Here is a 21,516-nt window from a genome sequence, read left to right as displayed (position 1 = left end):
AAACCTGCGTTGAAAGTCTGCATATTAAATAGAAGAAATGTGGTTTAATACACTGATTGTTTTTCCTAAAAATGTTTATTTACATAAGTGCTCCTGACCCTAGAAATAGTGGGTAGTGCATTTGTGTTGGAGCTCCACGAGGCTCTCTTTGGTCCTCCAGGTCCCCGGCTGCTCTGAGTCCAATCCCAGCATTCTCTCTGTGCCAGTGCCTCAGCAGGTTTGCCCGATGTGAGGTGGACTCTGCTCATCTGGTAGCCATCGTGGCTATTGACTGTTGTCATAGTAACAAACATAGGGCTCAGTCCTCATGGTTCTCATCCTCGCCTCTCTGTTTGCGTGTGAAGAAGCCCAGCTGAGGAGAGTCGACAATGAGGATTTAGACCCTGTTTACCAAAGTGAATTGGAAGCTTTACGTCAACTAAAACATGAAGATACCTTCCACAGAATGAAGATGATGAGGGCAAGCAGCAGCAGACCTCCGATGATGCTACCGATCAGAATCCAGAGTGAGATGGGAATAGCTCGACCCTTCAGCACCTCCAGAACAGTCTGGGTTGTGGAGATGAAAGGAAATGAAGGAAGAGGTCAGACAGCAACAATAAATGTTAATCCTGTTCATCCACTCGTGATCCGTCTGTGCCCTTACCTCCCTCCACACTGTGCCTGTGCCTAAAGTGATGAGATTAGTCTCCTGAGCTGCCAGGCAATAGGCTCCTATAATCCTTGCTGATTTATACTTTGCCTGCAGAAAGAGACAAGGTGGTGTTGACTGGCCAGCTGCTTTATGAGGCAGAGAAAGAGCATCTGTGCACCGACGTGTGACTCACCTTTCTGAAAAAGTCATCGTGGACTCTCCGGCTGACACGGATGAGTGCTGCCTCCCCTCGTAGAAGCTGCTGGACTTCACACACCACTTCTGTGCACCACGACCTGCTACAGTTCTACACGTGAACACACAAGAACACAGCACATGAGTCTAAAGATGCTAGATGTTGATCATCTCTGGCTGCTGTATGGCCAAGGCCTCACCAGGATGTCATTCTGCATCATGTCTTCGGGGTGGAGCGGGCGTACGTCTCTCTGTCTGCTCTTCAGCTGGGTCAGATCGCTCAGCACCGTGCAGTTCACCCCCGTGGCCTATTGGAGAGATTTGAATATGTTATGCACGACTTCAAAGACGAAAAACGAACAAACCAGACACGTTACTCACATTGTATGAGAAGACCTCAGTGACGGTCATGAAGACTCGCTCTCCTGCAGCCACAGAGGGCAGATTCAGCCTCAGCTCCAGATTACTCACAGAGTAACAGCCAAGGTTCTGCAGCTACAAACACACCACAACAATTCCCTCAGTGTCTCTTCTCATAGATGCACTGAGCAGTGAATCATTTCTAATATGAATTTCTAATCTGGCGAAAAAGGCAAGGAGTCTGAAACGAGTGTTACCTTGAAATGTGTGTAGAATTCAGGTCCAATTCCCTCTGATACTGTGCGAGTGGGATGGACCTCGTAGCGGTTCAGGTTAGAGTCGCTGCACAGGTAACAAGGGAAAACACTCAGCACAAAATATCCCCACAGAGAAACTCTCCTTGTGATGACCGATGTGTATGAGGCACACACACACGTACCTGCTCACAAACAGGTCAGGCTCATACTGGACAAACGTCTGCAGCTGGACACTGTTGTCTCCTAAAGTGGCGTCTCTCTCCACACTGTCACTATAAGAGACCCAGGCAGTAAGAAACGCACAAAGAAGCAGTTTGTTTTGTCTGATGGGTGATCGTTGTAACTGTGAGATACCTGGCAGCGTTGAGCTTCATCTGGACTCGACTGTGCAGAGACGTGCAGCTGAATTCAAACTCCAACATAAAGTTCACCTGCGTGCAAAGGAGAAACACACTGCTGAGAGGCGCTGCAGACGCACGAGTGGGTCTGAGTCGGCGGGAATGACGAGGCTGTTTTGTTGCTGTGGCCGTACCTTAGACTGTGAGCGGAACACTGGGTAGCTGACGTTACACGAGTGGCTGTTAGACCCAAGTGCTGTACACTCAATCTTAAAGTGGGCATCCTCCTACAATGAAATAGTGAAGGAGAGATACAGAAATCATCTCTATTGATATGTAATTTGTGTAAAACATGAAACTGAGACCCTGTGTCCTCATATGTGGACAACACCTAATACAGTACATCATTGTGCTTAACATAAACCTGTTGTCCTCGTGTCTGGACATGTAAATTAAATCAAATCTCAACCTGAGCGCTGTGGTGAGCACAGGTGTAGTCTGTGTATAACGTGCGATTGTTGCTCACCCGGATGCTGAGACTGGAGAAGTGCAGGTTGCGTGAGTAGTGCAGCGTCAGGCTGGTGTTGTAGGCGTTCTCCAGTCTGTTCTCCAGCTGCACCTCCACTGACAGACGCCTACGAGGACTGCGGATCACGTATGGTTTCTGTCTGTGGAGGACACACAATGAAACCCTCACTGATCCGTTACGTACGCATATCTGCTGTTGAAAGGACACAGATATGTGATGTTGTACTAAATCTATACCTTGTACCAGAGATGTCCATATGAGCCTGAAGCACCAGGTCTGTTGTGCACACGTCATCTTCACCGCAGTCCTTGAAGAACGGGATCTGCAGGGAGGACATGTTTGAGTGATGGCGTAGGTTGTAATGCTATTAGTCGATGTTGAATTGAGATGTACTCACATATTTCTTGATGGTGGTCGGCCAGCCTTCATCCAACACCGGGCCGCTCTCTGTGTCGTTAATCTTAAACCGTAGCGAGAAGCTAATGGGACGGATGTAGTCTGCCGTGTCCTATCAAAGACAGAGACAAGTGTCGGTGATGCATGTGTGTGTGTTCTGCCGGAGGGGGAGTTGTGTGTTTTGTTGGTGTTCGAGGAGGGAAGGTGTGTGACGACACTCACATAGACATGGAAGGGCATTTGGTAGCAGAGCGTCTGTCCTGTGCTGACCCGCACCGCCAGCTGGGTCTGTCTGTGCGAGCTGTCATCAAACAGGGCCCGCGCTGACAACTTCCTGTCATCCAGCATGGCCGACACCCCCAGTTCTGGTAATGGGGACAGAGGACGAGTGAGGAGAAATCTGTGGCCCGCTTGTAGTTCTGGTTAAAGGACAGTAAGCCTGTTGATTTGGAGGGTTTATCATAGGGTATACCAAAGTTGTTGCTGTTTGGTCCAGGGGAGCGGGAGATGGCGGTGTAGCAGGCGGTGGCATTGAGGCAGGCAGAGTCCCTGCCTCCTCTCTGGCAGGTCTTCTGGATGACGTTGATGGAGTGAGGTTGGAAGGACAGACTCACATTGATCTGGACTATGCTGCGAGAGCTAAAGGCAGGAAGAACAGACAGTTAGTGTTTTCATTTATAGACACCTAAGATGGCCCCAAATGGAACAACCCACAATCTGTGCTAGAACTGACTTTACTCGCTCTCCCTTGTACCCACCTGAGCAGCACAGCGTTGCCCTGCGCTCCGACTGCCAGGTCTATCAGGCCGTCTCCATCCAAGTCCAGCCGAGCGCTCACACTGCGGCCAAAATACTTCAGGGAGGGTGAAATGGACGAGGCTGGAATACGCTGCGCAGAGACAAACACAAAAGCTAAGCTTGAATCAATCCTGAGAGGCAGAGCTGAGCCTGTAGACAAGTGCAGGTAAATGATAAGAACCTGTTTGTAATTGTGGATAACGTAAATGTTTTCTCCGTGGTAGATGTAAATGGCCCCCCGGTGTTCGTCCTCTAAAGGGGCTCCCACCAGCAGGTCAGTGTAGCCGTCGTGGTTGAGGTCCGGAGCAGCTGCCATTGCATAACCAAACCTGGCATCCTGAGATCTGTCCTCTGCCTTCAGAGTGCCATTAGACACAAACACCTCCTCCTGCCAGAAAAGGAGATGGAGGGCAGATGGATGATTGGTGAGGTGACCAGGTTAGAGACACTGTATATTTATATAAGATTCTCTTTTGATTGCGTTGAACGTTTCCTCACCCCGCTGAGGGTGTAGATGTAAACTCTGCCGGCCTCCTTGTTGCCTGAGCCGAGGTACATCGGAGCCGCGACCAGAAGGACGTCAGTGATGCCGTCCTGGTCGATATCCAGCTCGCACACCTCGCTGCCGTAGTACGAGCCAATCTACAGAGGGAAACATGCTCTTTCAGTCCACATCCAGCAGGGGGAGTCCTTGCTTAAATCTCTGACAAAGTGGAGCCCAGCTCAGACAAATCAAGACAAAGTGACATTAGGAAGCGAGGAGAGAGAGCCTGTTACCTGTTCTCCATTGAGGGCCTGCACGATGTTGACGTCACCTTCGTTGCTTAGTTCAAACAGGATCACTTTGCCTTTGTGTTTGAAGCGCGGAGCTCCAGCTACATATAGCCTCCTCCAGTCACCAACCATCACAGACGAGACTGTGTAACCTGCACACACACACACAAGTGAGTTAAAGAATTTGTGTTTTCATTTGACTCAAGAGTGAAAATCGTCCTGCAGATCTTCATATTTGATGAGTGAACAGTGTGAACAGTGTGAACAGTGTGAACAGTGTGAACAGTGTGCTGATACCCAGATATGCAGCGTGGTTTTTGAGCTCCAGGGGGAACTCCGTCTCAAACGCCTCTCTGGGTGGCATGATGCGGCCGTTGACCCCTTCTTTCAACACGCCGCCATCCCAGTCATACGCACCCACCATCCCGAACAGAATCCCATCCTGAAGAACGCATGAGGGGGGGGTCAGAGATGAGGAATGGTCAAAAACACACACACACACACTTCACGTGTAGATGCATGATGGTACAGACTGGACTCACTCACATCCAGTGTGTGTGTGGAGAAGCCGATCTGAGACATCTCCATGTGGAACGAGCTCTCGTTGTAGCCCAGCGTGCCTGTGGGAGGGGGGGGGACACAAGTCATCACTCTCCATCCTCACGTGTCTCCTCCCTTCCTTCCTTCGCCTCTCAGGATCTGATCTCGATGGCATCGTCTAGCACCCTGGCTCTCCCCGTAGACGCCGGGTGGTAGACCTGCCTCGCCCTTTCCTTTCCTCCACACACTTCCCCTCAATTCCCGAAACATTTAAGGTGGCATAATTTTTCATTCGCCCACCTCTTGTGTTCCCTTAAAGCTGCACCCTCCCTCACGTCTCCTTTTCCTTCTCTTGTTTTCTCTGCAGAGCTGCAGTTTATGTTTTTGTTACATGAACACTATCCTCTCACCCTATTCACCTCCTTCAGAGCTCCCCTTCCTTCTCTTCCTCCCTACTTTGTCCTCTATTACTACCTCCACACAGTTATTTTTTGTTCTTCCACATGTGTATGTTTGAAAAAATGAATATTTCCACATTTTAAGAGGAGAGAAGGTGTAAACATGACGACATAAAGCTGTTAACTACTTAACACTGGATTCCAAGTTTCAGTTTTGTAGTTTCACTGTGTAAAGGTGATGTTTTTAACCCATAATAACAGTTTGAATTAGAAATACTTTGTGCACATCCCAATTTCCCACCTTCGAGTGTGAAGATTCGGTCTCCCAGCGCGTCCACGATGTCATTTAGAGCAGCTTCATCCGTCACGTTGAAAAAGAATTTGTCATCAGGGTCACTGGCAATATACTTGATCTCACTAATGAATGTTTCTGGATCCTGCTGTCGGCGGATATAATGACCCAGTACCTGTGACACACACACACACACACACACACACATTAGAGGAAATAAGGTAAATGAATAACCAGATATTAGATTGGAGGAAGAGGAAGGAGTCGGACGTGAAAAAGCACAGAGCATAAACAGTGACTTGGCTCGTATTGAAATGACTTTACCATGTTCCTGAGGGAGCATAAAATGTATGTGTGTGTGTGTGTGTGTGTGTGTGTGTGTGTGTGTGTGTGTGTGTGTGTGTATGTGTGTGCTCTGAGGGATGGGAGCTGAAGGGAGAAGATGCTTGAGTAAGAGTGGGCGTGTGTCCTCAGACAAACCCGCAAACAACCTGGAACAGCAGGATGTAACACTGTAAAATGAAAAACAAACACACACAGCTGCACCGCCGCCACCCCCGTCATGTGATTCAGGAGCAATTAAGCGACAAACCTGAAGGCAGCAAATTGAGTGAACGGCGACCACCAGAGATTTGCAAACGAGGAGCGCAGACCGAGCGCAGAGGTGAGTAGATTTTGACTGATGCAGGAGATAAACTGAGGCTGCAGCTAAACGCCTAAACGCCCGCAGGACCAACGAGTGAATTCCATAAGAGAAACCAAACCCCAGAAATCTCCCCGTGTGACTCCGGCTGCCAAGCAAACTAAGGAAATCCTCTGTTTTTAAAAGGGCAGCGGACGGAGGGAGAGAGGGGGGGGAGGCAGCGTGTAACGTGAAGAGAGCCCACGTATGAATGTGTACGTTAACATCTCACAGAGGGAAATTCCAGCTGCTGAGCCAGAACGTTGTTGGCTTTCATAGAAAAGTCACGAACAGGAGAGAAATGGAGGATAAATCTTGTTATGGAATGAAAATATGAAGCACATTCCCAGATTGCAGCGACACGGAGAGACACTTCACAACTATAATATGTGTGTATGTAACTTAAAGCACACAAACACACACGCACGTTTCCATCCAGCGCAGTCCGACCTCTGACCCCGGCCTGATGTATAAAACACAGTCTGTGGCCACCGCACAACTCAGGTTCAGTCTCATTCCTCCCCTGTGAGCCATTTTCACTACACACACACACTCAAACACACACACACACACACACACACACACACACACACACACACACACACACAGGCAGCAACATGAAAAAATAGCCGCATAACCTGGCCTGAGTCTCTCGTTTTCTATATCTGTTTTTGTTTGTTTCCCTCTTTGCGGTTTCTTACGTTTCTCCTCCACCCAGACCTTTGCTTTCTGCCTCTATTCCTCTTCTCAAATTAACCTTCTGTTGTTATGTTTTTGCTCATGTCAAACAGTCAGACTGCTTATTAAATCCCCCCGCAATGACACGGCGAGAACAACACGTTTTAACACTTTGCAGCTCGCAAACCTTTAGCCATTTATGTGTGGTTTCTGTAGTCACTTCCTGTTTCTATTGGGAGGGACGCAGAACCAAGAGCAGAGAGTAAAATGTCCTCCTGACACAATTCACTCTCCTACACACGTTTATCTTTGTTGAGACAGTATGAGAGCGTCCAAAAACCTTAATTCTCTCCTATTCATTACATTACGATCATTTGGCAGACGCTTTTATCCAAAGCGACCCACATTACATTACATTACCACCCTACGATTGAGGGTCCGGTGCCCTGCTCAGGGGGCAGGGGCCCAAACCGGCAACCCTCCGGTTCCCAGGCGGAAGCTCTACTCACTGAGCTACTGCCTCCCCTATTCTGATTCACTTCTAAAGTGTTACAACACTGCTATGCCCCTGAGTGAAAACCGTCATTTACTGTATGTCTTTGCGGCCACTCCTCCATTTTGGCTCCATTGTGGTTCCAGTGGAGGCTGAAGGTTCCTTTGCTCCTCTTGAGGTGAAGGGAGGAGTCAACAACCAGTCAACCAGACTGTCTGTCCCGTATGACACCAGCCAGTGTGTGTGTGTGTGTGTGTGTGTGTGTGTGTGTGTGTCTCGGGGGTCGGGCGGGGCTGAAAAGGAAGCGTTTTTGTCTGGACTGGGTTATTTTAGTCGTCCTAAGGGGTTCATTAGGTGATTTGCTGGTGTTATTTCTGGTTGCTTGGTGATGTATGATTACCATTCCACTTTCTCACAATGTGTGAGGAATGTGAGCGATGCTGCACACACACACACACACACACACACACACCACACTGATAGCACATGTGGGCAGCGTACATGTTGTGGTGTTTGTGGCAGATGTACTCACAGCGATGGCGTATCTGGTGATGTTCCTGTTCTCGCACTCTAGCAGGGCGTCTGGTAGCTCCTCCCCGTCGTGCGACTCTCCGTCCGTCACTACGATCATCACCTTGGTGGCGCCGTCTCTGGCTCCTCGCTCAGGACTGAACGCCTCCGTGCTGCCGAGAGAGACGGACAGGCTGAGATAAATAAAGGCGGTGAAATCAAATAGTGTCTATAGCAGAGGGATGTGATGGAGAGGGTGGAGAGCAGGGAGGCACTTGGTTTCCTCACACCTCAAATAAACCTCCTCTATAACATAATATACAATCTGAAGAGCTGCTCTGAGAAAATGAACGGTTAGTAAACACAGAGAGTTTGGCTGTGAGTTCGTCTGTGTGGACTGACGGAGATAAAAATGGACCGAATCTCAAACGGACAAACCGCAACTCTATTAGTCGGACGTGACACACACACACATTAACTCCAACTGCACGCAGTGTATGCATGTGTCATCATATATGGCCACCGCATCTGTGCATTCTCATCCACTTTTGCCGCGATCCAGAGAGGAAACCTAAATGACACACACACACACACACACCAGAACCAGCCGCACCCTGTTCGTCTGCAGGGAAACCTGTTCTCAGCAGGACCTGCTTTAAGAACTGAATAGCATTGGTAAGCCTCAGACACACACACGCACGCGCACACACACACACACACACACACACACACACACAGTAAACTGGAGAGTGTAGTCACTGCTAGTGAACTCAGTCATTTTCAGGCCTAACTCCAACCCTGGCCTAAATATAACATTGTGGTCAGCCGCAAGAAACTCGGAGTTAAAAACAACCGTTTCCCCTATGCAGTCTGCAAATTACATAGGGGGCAGAGGAGGAGAGAAAGAAAAACAGGAGAGGAGAAGAAGATGAAGAAGAAGAGGGGAACAAAGAAGTAGGTAGAAGTAGAAGAGAGCAGAATGTGAGAAAAGAAACACAATATGCAGGTTGAGTCCAGAAATGGTGGAAAGAAAGAGACAACAGCCAGAGAGGAGGGAGAGGAGGATAAACAAGTGGTCAAGAGGAGATAGGGAGAGAAAGTGGAGTGAAAAGGGGAAAATGGGTCGAAATGTGAGCGCGGATATGAAAGAAACGTTCAAAAAACAGCAAACTGAACCCAGAGTTTATGAGAAGAGCAAATCCTTTCTGATGTGGTGTTGAGACTGTGTGAAAGAAAACATGTGGAAGAAAGAGTAGAACGGAGCAGAGGAGAGGACAGGAGAGACGAGGAGACGGAGAGAACGGGGGGAGGAATGACCAGGAAAATACAGCAAAGAGAAGGGAGGGACAGAGTGGAAGAGAGGGGATGATAGAGAGAGATGAAGGTGAAGGTGAGGGGGAGAAGAAGAGGGGAGGGATGGATGGTGAGGGCAGATGAAAGAGGAGAGAGAAAGTGAGCGCTGCTAATTGGGAGGCCTGGTTGTGTTTACGGGAAATTTTATGGAGTCACAGTAGCTCGGTAATGACACAGAGTGGCGGCCTGTGAGTGTGTGTGTGTGTGTGTGTGTGTGTGTGTGTGTGTGTGTGTGTGTGTGTGTGTGTGTGTGTGTGTGTGTGTGTGTGTGTGTGTGTGAGAGGAGGGGAGAGAAAGAGAGAGAGAGAGAGCGAGAGAGAGAGAGAGAGAGAGAGAGCATCTCAGACGGGTGGAGTAATGTGTAATCAGTGGTTAATCCAATTGTAGCAGACTGTTTGACGTGTCAGTCCACTCCTGTCACTCCCAGATCAACGTGTGTGTGTGTGTGTGTGTGTGTGTGTGTGTGTGTGTGTGTGTGTGAAAAGTCCCCACGACAAGATCAAATAAAATAAATGCTTTTCTTCTTCCTGCTTCCTCTTTAGAAGCAATCCAGTGTTGAAGCTGAGTTATAGGTGAAGTTAAGTTTAGACTGAGGGTGGAGTTTAAATCTGGGTGAAGGTTTGAGGTCAGACGTGCAGGGGAACCATGGGGTCAGGGGTCAGGGAGGACAAGTATAGCGTGCGTGCGTGTACATATTTGAGCGCATGTGTGTGAGCCACTAATGAGGGGAAAAGTACATAAACTAAAAACAAGAACTGAACATCTTGTAAGATCCTTCAACTGAACTGAAAGCGTGAGAGTTAATCCAGGACCTTTGTTTCTAACACTCGTGCGTGTGTGTGTGTGTGTGTGTGTGTGTGTGTGTGTGTGTGTGTGTGTGTGTGTGTGTGTGTTTGCACAGCTGTAGCAGCTCCTTGGTAAGGCCGTGCCACACCTGCAGAAAGTGCCGAGTCGGCAGCCGGTGAAAGTCCAGGTCAGCTAATCTCACTGTTTTCATACCAGAACCACACCGGCTCTCCCATCCCTTCCTGTGTGTGTGTGTGTGAATATGTGTGTGTGTGTGTGTCAAATTGTTGTTTGCATCTCATCCTAGTAAGCAGTAATTACTTAAGGACTCGCGGCCCTGATTCTAGAGTCTTGAAGCATTTTGGTGCATCTGACAGTGTGTGATAGGTGTCCGTGTGTTGTGTGTGTGTGTGTCACTGATGTTTTAACGTCCCAGTTACTCGTCTTTACTGGCTTCATTTTCCAGTTGCTGCGTTTCATCGTACTTTTAAATGTTCCTCCTCCTAAACTCCTCCAACCCTCACCTTTAAATGTACCAGAAAACAGGAACTCTCCAATTATGTTTGAGTGTGTGTGTATGTGTGTGTGTGTATGTGTGTGTGTATACGTTCTGAAGTTCACCTCTCCAAGACTCACATCCCATAATGGGAGTCACGGCCACACGTCCTCTGTGGGTGTGGTGGCGACTTCAATAGAGCAGGAATTTACATTTTAAGAAGAAAAGATATTTTAAGACTTTTAAGAGGTTATTTTTCTCCGACCCCTCAACCTGTTGAGCTCTTTTCTTTAGACTCGGGTTACAAGTTCAAACATTCCTGAGGAGCAGAGTTGTGAAAGTGACGACGGACGTGGGTGACTCTGCCGCCAAGAATAAGTGAGAAGAGGCGATTTGATTTGATCTTTTTTGTGGAAACACTCGGACGTTTGGGGAAATGTGCTGATTTGTCGTCTCGCTGCGAGTCAGACGAGAGCGGCGGTATCAGATATCTCTGTAATTAAGGCCCAGATATGGAAGCGATATGGATCCTCTCCCGTATCTCTTCAAAATCAACAAAGGATTTATTTGGGATGGCACAAATATCCAGAAAATCTGTCTCGCCGATGTTTCCTTTAGATTCTAATTTGCCCCAAATTTCGCCGCAGCCTCTAATGTCTCTGCGGAAGGAAGCTTAGAATTCCAAACAGCAGCTTGATGAGATCAGACTGGAATATACCATCTACAAGTCAGACATCATTACATCTAGAAACAACATAATGATATATTTAAAGTGAATCCATAAAGATGTTACATTTCAAACTTTATCCGCCCCACAGTTTCCAGAAAACCGGCCAAATCATGAGTGTGTGTGTGTAGTGATGGCCGGGCGTACCAGGCCATGTGGATGGCGTATGCCGTGCGTGTCTCTCGTCCCTCCTGCCGGCTGATGTTCTTGGCGGCCTCCACCACCTCCTGTGTGGTCTGGTAGTCTCTCAGTGACCACTCGTGGAGGGCCACCTCGCCGTACTGCAGCACGCCCACCTGAATGCACACACACACACACACACACACACACACACACACACACACACACACACACACACACACACACACACAGAAACACAGAAGTATTGCAACAATGCCACAAGTTCAAGGTTGCTCAGGCAGATATAAGTATAGAGCCATGTGATAGTGTGTGTTTGGGGGTGAACTCTCCCGTCCTGTGCCTTAAGCAAACACTGCGTTCGGGGGGGGGGGGAATATCAGAATTCCTCCAAAAACCAGAAGTATTTCCTTTTCGCCTCACAATGCCTGCTACCCCCCCAAAACCCAAACCACCCCCCTCACATTCATCTTGTTGATGGACTCAGATTGATGTCCCTCCGTTCCTCTTGTTCCCTTCTCCCCCCCCCCGCCCCCTCCTCCCCCCATTCCTCCCTGACCTCAAGTGAGCCCGTCCCGTTACATTACTACAGTCATTCATTCTCCTCATATTCGCCAAACTTGGTGCTTTATACGTGTCAGCCTGTGTGTGTTTTCACTCAGGGGGAATGTCTCCAACTGCTGCACACACACTGCGAACTCAAACCAGCACCATTCTGGGCAACAGCTAAACGGGGGTCCGGGATGGGGGGGGTGGTGGTGGAGGGGAGGAGAGACTCTGAGTTCAAACCCACAAGTTTCCATTGCGAACATAAATAATATTTGCCGGCAGTGGAGACGTTTCTTTCTGTGTGTGAGTTGTTTACCTGCATCTGGTCTGAGCTGATGTGGAACTTGCTGAGGATGTTGCTGAGGAAGTTCTGGACCTCGTACCAGGGGTAGATGCTGTTAGAGCCGTCCAGAACGATGACGATGTCCATGTATGTGGAGCACCCTGACACACACATTCACACACACACTGGGTTAGCTTCAATCAGGCCTGGTGCTGTACATCATTCTTATTATATAACACCAACCACAGAGTACGCTGAAGTGTTAGCGTGTGTGTGTGTGTGTGTGTGTGTGTGTGTGTGTGTGTGTTTGTATGTGGTTACTTTGAGCAGTGGGTGCTATGGCTTCTCTTGGTTCTAGGTCGTCGCTGACAGAGGCGCAGATTCCAGTGCTGAACATGGACGTGCCGCATTCCTGCGACCACAGAGGGGCGCACGCCTGCACACACACAAGCACACACACACACACACGAGGTAAGCATCCGTCTCACAGGTGAAGCCCCCCCGCGCTTGCGGTCTCCACACTCAATTTGAGCCGCTGCGTCGGGGTCAGAGGGTTTGGAGGTGGTTGTTTTGGTTCTTTGGTTAAAAGAGGCTGAAGCGCATAACACATGTGGCTGTGTGACCCATAAACACAGAGGTAACAGAGAAAGAAAACAAGTCATGAGAGAGGAGAGAGGAGGAGAAGTCATGGAAACACTACAAGAGTGCGGTTTGGACATTTTGGGACAGAAAGAGAGAAAGAGGGGGGGGGGGGGGACAGGGAGGGAGGGGAGGGACGGGTGGACTATTGTTGACATGTTGGCAGTCGCTGTTGCCATGAGTGGTTTAGCAGAATTGGAGCCCACCAGAATAGTTAAGCAATTTATATTTGATTGTGCCTGGATGGTAAGAGAGGGAGGGAGAGGGAGGGGGGAGGGAGGGAGGGGAGGCATCATATAAAAATACTTGTGCCTTCAAAGCGATCCACTTATTTGGCTTTCATACCAGAGAGGGAGTGTGCAGAGAGAGACGAGCTGCCCAACAAAGATGAAAGAGAGAGAGAGAGACAGAGAGGCAGAGACAAAAGGGGGAGACAGAAAGTGGGGTGAAAGGGAGGAGAAGGAGGAGGGGGGAGAAAGAGAAACATCCTGGTTTGGCCTGCCCTGTTATTACGGACCAGTCGCTCCACAGGCTCACTGACGGGCAGAGGAGAGGAACGGAGAGAGGGATGAGAGAGAGAGAGAGAGAGAGGGAGAGGGAGAGAGAGAGAGAGAGGTGCTATGGCTTTTGGTAGGTCTGTCATTAACAAAGGGCCGGAGACGCATTCCAATCCTGTTATAGACCTGACCACTGGGGTTAGGATAAACACGCACACACACACGCACAAGCACACACACGCACAGGCACACACGCACACACACACACAAGTGGCTAACTGTCTCCACACCCGGAGCAGCACTAAGAAGCTGACACCAAAACACACAAGCACACTCGCTCACAGTATCATTGTGACGCAAACTTGTAAACACGCACACATACACAGTGTTGCTTACTGGCACAGCCACCCACAGCAAGATAAGCATATGTGTGTGTGTGATGTGTGTAAATGAGCGGTTACGTCAAGTGACTCACTAACGATCTCTGTGTGCATGACCAAGTAGATGTACAGTTTGTAGACGTGCTAGACGTGCTAGACGTACGCCTGTGTGTGTGTGTGTGTGTGTGAGAGCAAAATAGGCATCATGAACCATATCCGCTCACCTCCACAGTCAAGCAAACACACCACAATATAGCTGATTCATTCAAAGTCGGCGTATCTAACCCAAACTGGGCTCGCCACATCCCTTCACACTCACACACACACACACACACACGCATGACCATATAGTGAAAACAAGGAGGCTGGTTTCCCGGTGCTGAGATCACATACCAGGAAGCCGTCTGGTGAGTCTGGAGTGAGCGTCATTCCCAAGTGAGAGTTCCTCAGGTTCTTGGTTACGTTCTGCAGAGCAATCTCACCTGACAGACAGACAGCCAGTCAGACAGACAGGTTCAGTGTAGGAGTAACTTGTAACTCTTACTTGTTTTGAAGACACATTATTAAGAGATGTTTCATGATTTCGGTGCTTACCTAGATTCACTTTGCTGCAGTTTGAGTTCCTCTCCTCTCCCACAATGCACTTGTACACATCTCCTCTCCTGTTGTTGGGCGGCCCGTCCCAGGGGGCACCGACCAGCATTCTTCATCACAACAACAAGTCAGTCATCAGAACAGTGTCATGTATCATCGAAAGATCATCACAGCACATACGTAAGATCTCTCTCTCTTACACACAAACACACACCCATGCACACACACTTACGACTTTTCTCCATTGGCCTCGTGCTGTAAGACAGAGAAGCCAAACAGAGCGTCCTCTGGACCCGTGAAGATGCGCGGATGCTTTACGTCTATGTTGAAACACTGACAGAATTCTGGAGGAGAGAAGAAACGTCCTGAAGCCGATACAAACACACTCAAAATACACACACAATACAGAAAACTCAGAATCACACAAAGGTAAATGATTTACAAGATGTACATGATTGACATCACTAAAGAAGAAGCAATGCACTACAGTACCAAGTCCACCACAAGTCAATTAAGTGGATTTTTAAACATCACCAAAGTCGACAAAATGAAGCGAAACACGCGAGCTGGACACTGCAGTTATTATGTTTATTATTTTTTTATTATTATTATTATTTTCCCTGCCGGCCTTGGGGGGACGAGGTGGACGAGGGATGGGTGGGGCGTTGAGAGGACGGATAAACAGAGGGACCAACGGCAACCTCCCAAAGAGAAAGTCTGTTCAGTCTGAGGGGAAAGAGGGAGAGGAGAGGGAGAGGAGAGGGAGCGAGGGAGGGAAGGGTGTGGGTTATGAAAACTATGGAGCATAGTGAGCCCCCTGTTATGACACACAGGCCTGCCCTTCATCCACACACACAGAGAGAGAGAGAGAGAGAGAGAGAGAGAGAGAGAGAGAGGTGATGGAGACAGACGGCAGCAAGACGGTTTATAGCACTTGAAGTATTCATTTCATATTTTTACACGTCTAACGTTTCAAGTTGCTTTTTCATGTCCCCTTGTCTGAGAGTTGATCATTGGTTCCTACCTGTCCTTGTTTTGGGGGGACAGTTATGAGTGTAACAGACGAGAGTGACATGTGACGTGTGTGTGATGTTGTCTAGCTGTGTTGGTATCGATTAAGGAAGAAAAGAGATGAAGTATGAAGTAAAAAGCTGCACATTTGCCCTTTGAACCCCAGGCTGCTGTGTGGTGAGTTCAGTGTGTCTCGTTAAAAACGGCTTCCTAAGTGAATCTGACTCGATGTGCCGTTTAGCATCCAGCTGTAACTATGGAGGACGGAGCAAAAGATCGAGGACGAGGCCGGGAAAGCTGCTGCTGTGATTATGGCTCCTCACACACACATTCAGGCTGATACCAACCCACAAATACACACACACACACACACACAGTTACCTCAGCCAGGCCAATCACTGAGGGATTCCACTCGGTTTTTAGAGGGAAACTGGATACACTGTTTCTCCTCCATATCCCCTCAATCCACCTCTCTTCTTCTACCTGCTCTCTTGTCTCTCTTCTCTGTCTCTGTCTCTGTCTCTGTCTCTGTCTCTGTCCCAGTCTCTGGACCCCCAACAGAACACAGATTCTGTCATTTTCGGCCCACTTATCTTCCGTAGGTGTAAATTCCTGCGCCTGCTTTCCTTTCCACCGCTCAAAGAAATCCAAATCAATCTATGCCGGCTCCTTGTAACAAGTTATTATCTTATCCTCCCTCCCTCCCGCCTCCACCTCACCACTTCTCTTACACTCGGCGCAGTAAAGTTGTTCTCTTTTCTTGTGGTGGCGTCGGCCTCCCTCTGCCATTCCACAGCTCTTTCCACAACAAGCCAGACCTCCGACAATAACCGCTGCTGCTGATTTGCTTCATCGTGCTCCTATTTCACCCATTCTCTCATAAACCATAAATTGCTTCTTTTTTTTTAACCCTTCATCTCATCTTTTCCCCCCCCCCCCTAAACACACACACACACACACACACACACACTGTAACTCCACCACAAGCCAAACTCCTCTCTCCCTTCTCGTCGACTCCCACAAAGCGCACCGCCGTACCCTGGTTTCTGCGTCCTCCCTCCTCTGGTTCAATTTTCATTGGGGTTTATATGTGACACGGCACCGCAGCCTGTCTGACCACCCGTCGCTATGACAACTGCCAGCAAACATTTATCAAGCCAAACTCAGTCCAGATTCTCGCAAAAAACCACATTATCAGCACTGGGCGCTACTACTGCTGTATGTGTATGGTTACGATTGTGCTTCTGTCTTCTGCGCCATATGTGTGTGTGTGTGTGTGTGTGTGTGTGTGTGTGTGTGTGTGTGTGTGTGTGTGTGTGTGTGTGTTCAGGAGAAGACTGCTTAGGGACACTTTATGTGAGGAGTAATACCCAGAGACACTGATGTATGCGCTGTTTTGTTTGGACGGACACATGAATGTTCCCCAGCGGTAAGGAAGGAGGACAAACTCTTTACTTAAGTATGAGTGAGTCCATTACAAGCAAATATACAAACATTCGTATATTTACTTGAGTGAAATTATACGTATAAGTATTATCAATAAACCTCCAAAGTAAATAGGGGTGAAGTTAACTTTTCGTCAGTTTCTGTGGATTTTCAAGCAGAAAGTCCGAAGAAGGAGAAGATGGAAGAAGAGAAGGAATGAGAGAAGGAAGAGAGCATCGAGGGGAGGAGAGATGATATCTGCTCCACCGTCTGCATCCGTCGTCTTCATCAAACCCCACCATGTTTCCCGTAAACTCCGCCCCCGCACGCTATCGCCGCGCCACCTTCACCTCCCCTCACAGGTTGTCTCTCCATTATCTCCATCCTTCGTTCTGTTCTCATCCCTGTCATCCTCTCGTGGGGAAACGGGGGTGGAAGGAAAAGAGTGGAAGTCAGCGAAACACGCTGGGAAACGCAGGGGGAGGAAGAGTGTGAGAGCTTCTGCGAGGAAGAGGACGAGCCAAATAGAGAATGAATGAGAGGGAGAACGCTCGGAGGGCTGTAGACCTAAACCAGAATGTGGACAGAGAAAAGGGGGGCAGAGCGATTGGCAGGAGGAGAGAAGGAATGCAAGAGGAGGAATCCCCTCTGCGTGCAGACATACATACACACACATACACACACACACACACACACACACACACACACACACACACACCTGTGTTCGACATTTCAGCAAAGCATAACAGAGTGTAACAGACATAGGATGCCTGTTGCCTGCATCAGTGAAGCTCTGCTGAATCCATTACCATTAACACACACACACACACACACACACACACACACACACACACACACACTCACCTACATGTTACTGTGTGACACTTACACAGGCACGCTAACACACGCACACACACATACTTACATGTTCTTGGATCAAACAGATGATGGAGGGTCACATAAACCTCAGGCAATATTGCTGTAATATATGCTGGCATCTATATGGGTTATTGTGTCTGTGTGTGTGTCTGTGTGTGTGTGTGTGTGTGTGTGTGTGTGTGTGTGTGTGTGTGTGTGTGTGTCTGTGTGTGTGTGTGTCTGTGTGTGTGTGTCTGTGTGTGTGTGTGTGTGTGTGTGTGTGTGTGTGTGTGTGTGTGTTTGTTCCTCATTCATTCCTCAGCTTCTGGGTGAGAAGCACTTCTGGCGACTCCATGCGTGGATAATTGTTCTCCGGTCTGTGTGCTCAAATTTGGCATCACAAATGCCAACGTCTCCGTCTATAGATTAACTTCACAGACGGTGTGTGTGTGTGTGTGTGTGTGTGTGTGTGTGTCTCAGGGCAGGTATGAGTGCAACATGCCCTGTGCTCCATAATTCCTTCCTTGTACTATCACAGCCTATTGATCTCCATTCGCTTCACGGCTGCAGCAGTTAATCAGCCGCGTACACACTTTGGCCCTGCAAACACACGTTGGCCCTCACACACACTTTGGTAGACTACAATGGTCTTTTTCTTTGGTTTCCTGCCACTGAAGCCGACTGACTCAACGAGGTGTGTGAGGCGGCTCTACCACGGCGAAGGGTAGCTGATGTTCACGCTTCGTGGCACACAGGCGCCTTATTAGGGGAAAGTAGACATCAAGTCTAAGAGATGGAAATGGCCGATAGGCCGGTGAGGTCGTGTTACACAGCTGCCACCACTTTAGGGTCACAAGGTGTCAGCTGTAAGCCGAGATGAACCAGTAACCTTTTTAGTGGAGGACGCACGCAAGTCCCTGTGATGGCCCCGACGACCAAACATCTCAGGAGGCCTCCGGTGAGAATGACACATCACCTGACATCACCCATAGATTGACTCAACCATCACACTTTGAACCAATAACCTTTAGCTCTGTGGACTCAGGCAGAACTTCCTGCGCCTTTGATCTGCCTGTCAAGCGGAATGAGGCTGGAAGTTTTAATGTCCCTGCTTTTCCGCTCTGCATAATCACGTTAGAACGTCTCTATGGTCGGCGGCTCGCTGTCATCCAAGCCAGAGCTGCAAGGGGAACTCAGGGAGGAACCTCGTGCCACCATCGCTCAGGAACTCTGCGTGTTTTAGTGCAAAAGCTGCAGAGGTTAATGTCCGTATCGAGCAGGGAGACAGTGCGGGAGGACAGCAGGAGCAACTGGCCAGTGAGGAGACATCAGTCACGGTCAAGAAGCTGACTTCTGTGGAGACCGTGACCAGATCTACAGGGGGTTTCACACAAACTGTTTCCATGTGAGAGGAAAACTCAGCTCCTAAATCAAAATAAGCTGTAAGGAAGTTGTTCTTACCTTTAAGAAGAGAGAGGCACTGGAGGTACAGCAGGTACTTCAGCAGCTCCATTTGAGAGTTTGAGTAGAAGAAGAAGAGTCTCGAGTTTGGCTTATTTATTTCTCTGTTTACTAAGTGGTTTCCTCAGTGCGGCTGGAGATGCAGTATGCCAGCGTCCGCACACACGCACACACACACGTACACACACACCTTTACCCCAGAGATGCGCAAAATCCGGTCATGTCCACGTGCGGCGCAAACTTCAAGACTGATCCATTTACCGTCAGGACGTAAACATCAATACTAAAACGTATATCTGTTCCGGGTCACCATGGTCTGTGCTGTGTAGATCTGAGCGGTTCTGATCCTATAAAGTTCAAACAGCAATCCGGCAAATCTTTTGAAGGATGTTTACAACCGTGAGATCACATCGGGTCACAACGGAAGCGCGCAAAAGAGACGCTCCGAACCCCGAACATGTGGATGTGACGCGCCTGCACCTGTCCCGTCCAGCAAGAGGCCAAAGGTCAGAGTCATTAACCCGACATCAGACCGTCAATAAGGCGCAGCACCTTCCCGAGTGTGTCTCCCCCCGACCGGTCAGCACGCAGCGGCTCATCCCCCTCAGACTGTCCCGGTGAGTGGAAACACTGAGCTGAACTTCCCTCTGTCTTTTAATTGGTGTCCACAGTGTCACCTGGTGCGCCAGTTGTCTTCTCTTACGTCCGCAGGTCCGCAGCGGTTCCCCCGTGAGTGCTTTTTCAGTCGCGATGTAGATGTGGACGTGTGCGCTCCGTGAAGTGATTTTCTCTCACTTAGAAATGAAAGAGCGCATTTATCCACACAGACCTCCTCCCCTCCCTCCCTCCATCCATCAGACCTCCTCCTGCTTCACATAGGGACAGATCTCTCTCTCTCTCTCTCTCTCTCTCTCTCTCTCTCTCTCTCTCTCTCTCTCTCTCTCTCTCACACACACACACACACACACACACACACACACACACACACTCACTCTCTACCCCCTCTCTTTTTCTCGCTCTCACAAACTCCCCACTCTCTCTAAACCTCTTAACATTGGTAGCAAAGGCAAGCTGTAATTGTATCAAGATTACTCCCCCCCACTCCCCCCCCCCCCCCCCCCCCCCCCCCCCCACACACACACACACTCCTGCCACACTCATCTATAATACATGTATCCCAAACCTATAAACGCAGGTGATAGATGGTTTGTGTCAGGATGAGTCGATGATCAGCCTGTGACGCTCAGCTCGGGGCAGAAAGTTTCTCCAGTATGATCGGCAGACTTTTCCAAAGCTCTTTATCGCCCTCTGCTGGCGTAGATGCAAACACCATGTTATATAGGGCTGTGGAGTTTGGAGTGCAGTAAGATGTTTTGAAGTGGCCACGTAACAGTGCGCTGGTTGAAGAAACGTGGGGTAGTTTGGTTGTTTGGAGCCAAATTAAAGCATCAATCACAGCTTCTATAGAAATACATCCAGCTTTTATAATGCGTTATGTCCCTTTGCTCTCATGGGACCCACTGCAACACTGAGTAACTGTGTAAAACTCGAAACTATCCCTTTGATCTAAAGAGCTGTAATGTTTGCATACACTCTTAAATCACATTTTGGCTGCAGGTATTTTGATGTAGTACCCTATAACTCCACTGTGATGACGCACCCACATGGCAGCAGATGCACGAACACTTAAGATGAAGTGTTATTGCTTCTGCCTCTGCTTCCACTGTCGCTGGGTCTCATGTGTCACCACGGGGGGTCACTGTCCTCCAACTAATGTATGATAGTCGTCGCCACGCAGAACGAATACTGGAGCATTAAAAGTTGTGTCGTTTTATCGTCAGCTGGAAGTATCCTGCTTAATAGATCTGATTTTATCTCTGTTCATCAGCTGATATCAGATTGATTCACCCATTGACTTTGGAGAGTAAAGTCTGACGTCACCAATGAGAAGAGGATCATTAACCTTGATGGATGTCTTCAGTGGGGAAAGGAAAATGAAATTCAATAATTGACCCTGACCTCTCCACTGCCTTAATGACGTTAGTGTCCCCGTTAGCGTCCTTTCATCACCACCTTCCTCTTCTTCCTCCTCTTCCTCTTCATCTGCTTTTCTTTAGCTCGGTATTTTTTAACCCCTCAATGTTTTCCCTCTGTAGCATGATCATGTGATTTTCATTTTAACTTTTGGGGTCAGATTCACAAAACACATGCTACCTCTCCTTGGAAACGCACGCACGCACGCACGCACGCACGCACGCACGCACGCACGCACGCACGCACGCACGCACGCACGCACACACACACAGGATTGCAGTGATTCACATTAGTCTTGTTTGGTAGGTTGTTGTTACTGTAACTCAGGTGGCATTGCAGTGCTGCTGACTGGCACACTAGTGCAAGACAAGCCAGCTCACAGCCAAACAGCCTCCCTGGACACAACCGCAG

The 21,516-nt window shown here is 48.8% G+C and overlaps 1 protein-coding gene across 1 annotated transcript; it reads right to left on the bottom strand.

Moving 5' to 3' along the window:
• Positions 1–6: 6 nt before the first annotated feature.
• itga10 (integrin, alpha 10) lies at positions 7–19,841 on the bottom strand. Its single transcript, XM_076154604.1, has 30 exons — positions 19,072–19,841; positions 14,549–14,660; positions 14,317–14,426; positions 14,116–14,204; positions 12,528–12,642; positions 12,240–12,367; positions 11,384–11,532; positions 7,897–8,047; positions 5,521–5,686; positions 4,828–4,901; positions 4,579–4,723; positions 4,285–4,433; positions 4,006–4,149; positions 3,689–3,895; positions 3,468–3,598; positions 3,182–3,348; positions 2,932–3,074; positions 2,711–2,821; positions 2,550–2,635; positions 2,311–2,452; positions 1,979–2,071; positions 1,801–1,877; positions 1,629–1,718; positions 1,447–1,531; positions 1,211–1,324; positions 1,030–1,137; positions 828–941; positions 647–742; positions 436–549; positions 7–352 (listed from the first exon to the last, which is right to left on the bottom strand). The coding sequence occupies exons 1-30, from the start codon at positions 19,121–19,123 to the stop codon at positions 299–301; spliced, it is 3,516 nt and encodes a 1,171-aa protein (XP_076010719.1). The 5' UTR covers positions 19,124–19,841; the 3' UTR covers positions 7–298.
• Positions 19,842–21,516: the final 1,675 nt, after the last annotated feature.

This window comes from Genypterus blacodes, unplaced genomic scaffold (assembly GCF_046128005.1).
Source record: "Genypterus blacodes isolate CSIRO-AG114 ecotype Tasmania unplaced genomic scaffold, CSIRO-AGI_Gbla_v1 ptg000063l_1, whole genome shotgun sequence".
NCBI classification, from domain to species: Eukaryota; Metazoa; Chordata; class Actinopteri; order Ophidiiformes; family Ophidiidae; genus Genypterus; species Genypterus blacodes.
The sequence above is the reverse complement of the archived record's forward strand: the minus strand, read 5'-3'. Positions and strand labels throughout refer to the sequence as shown.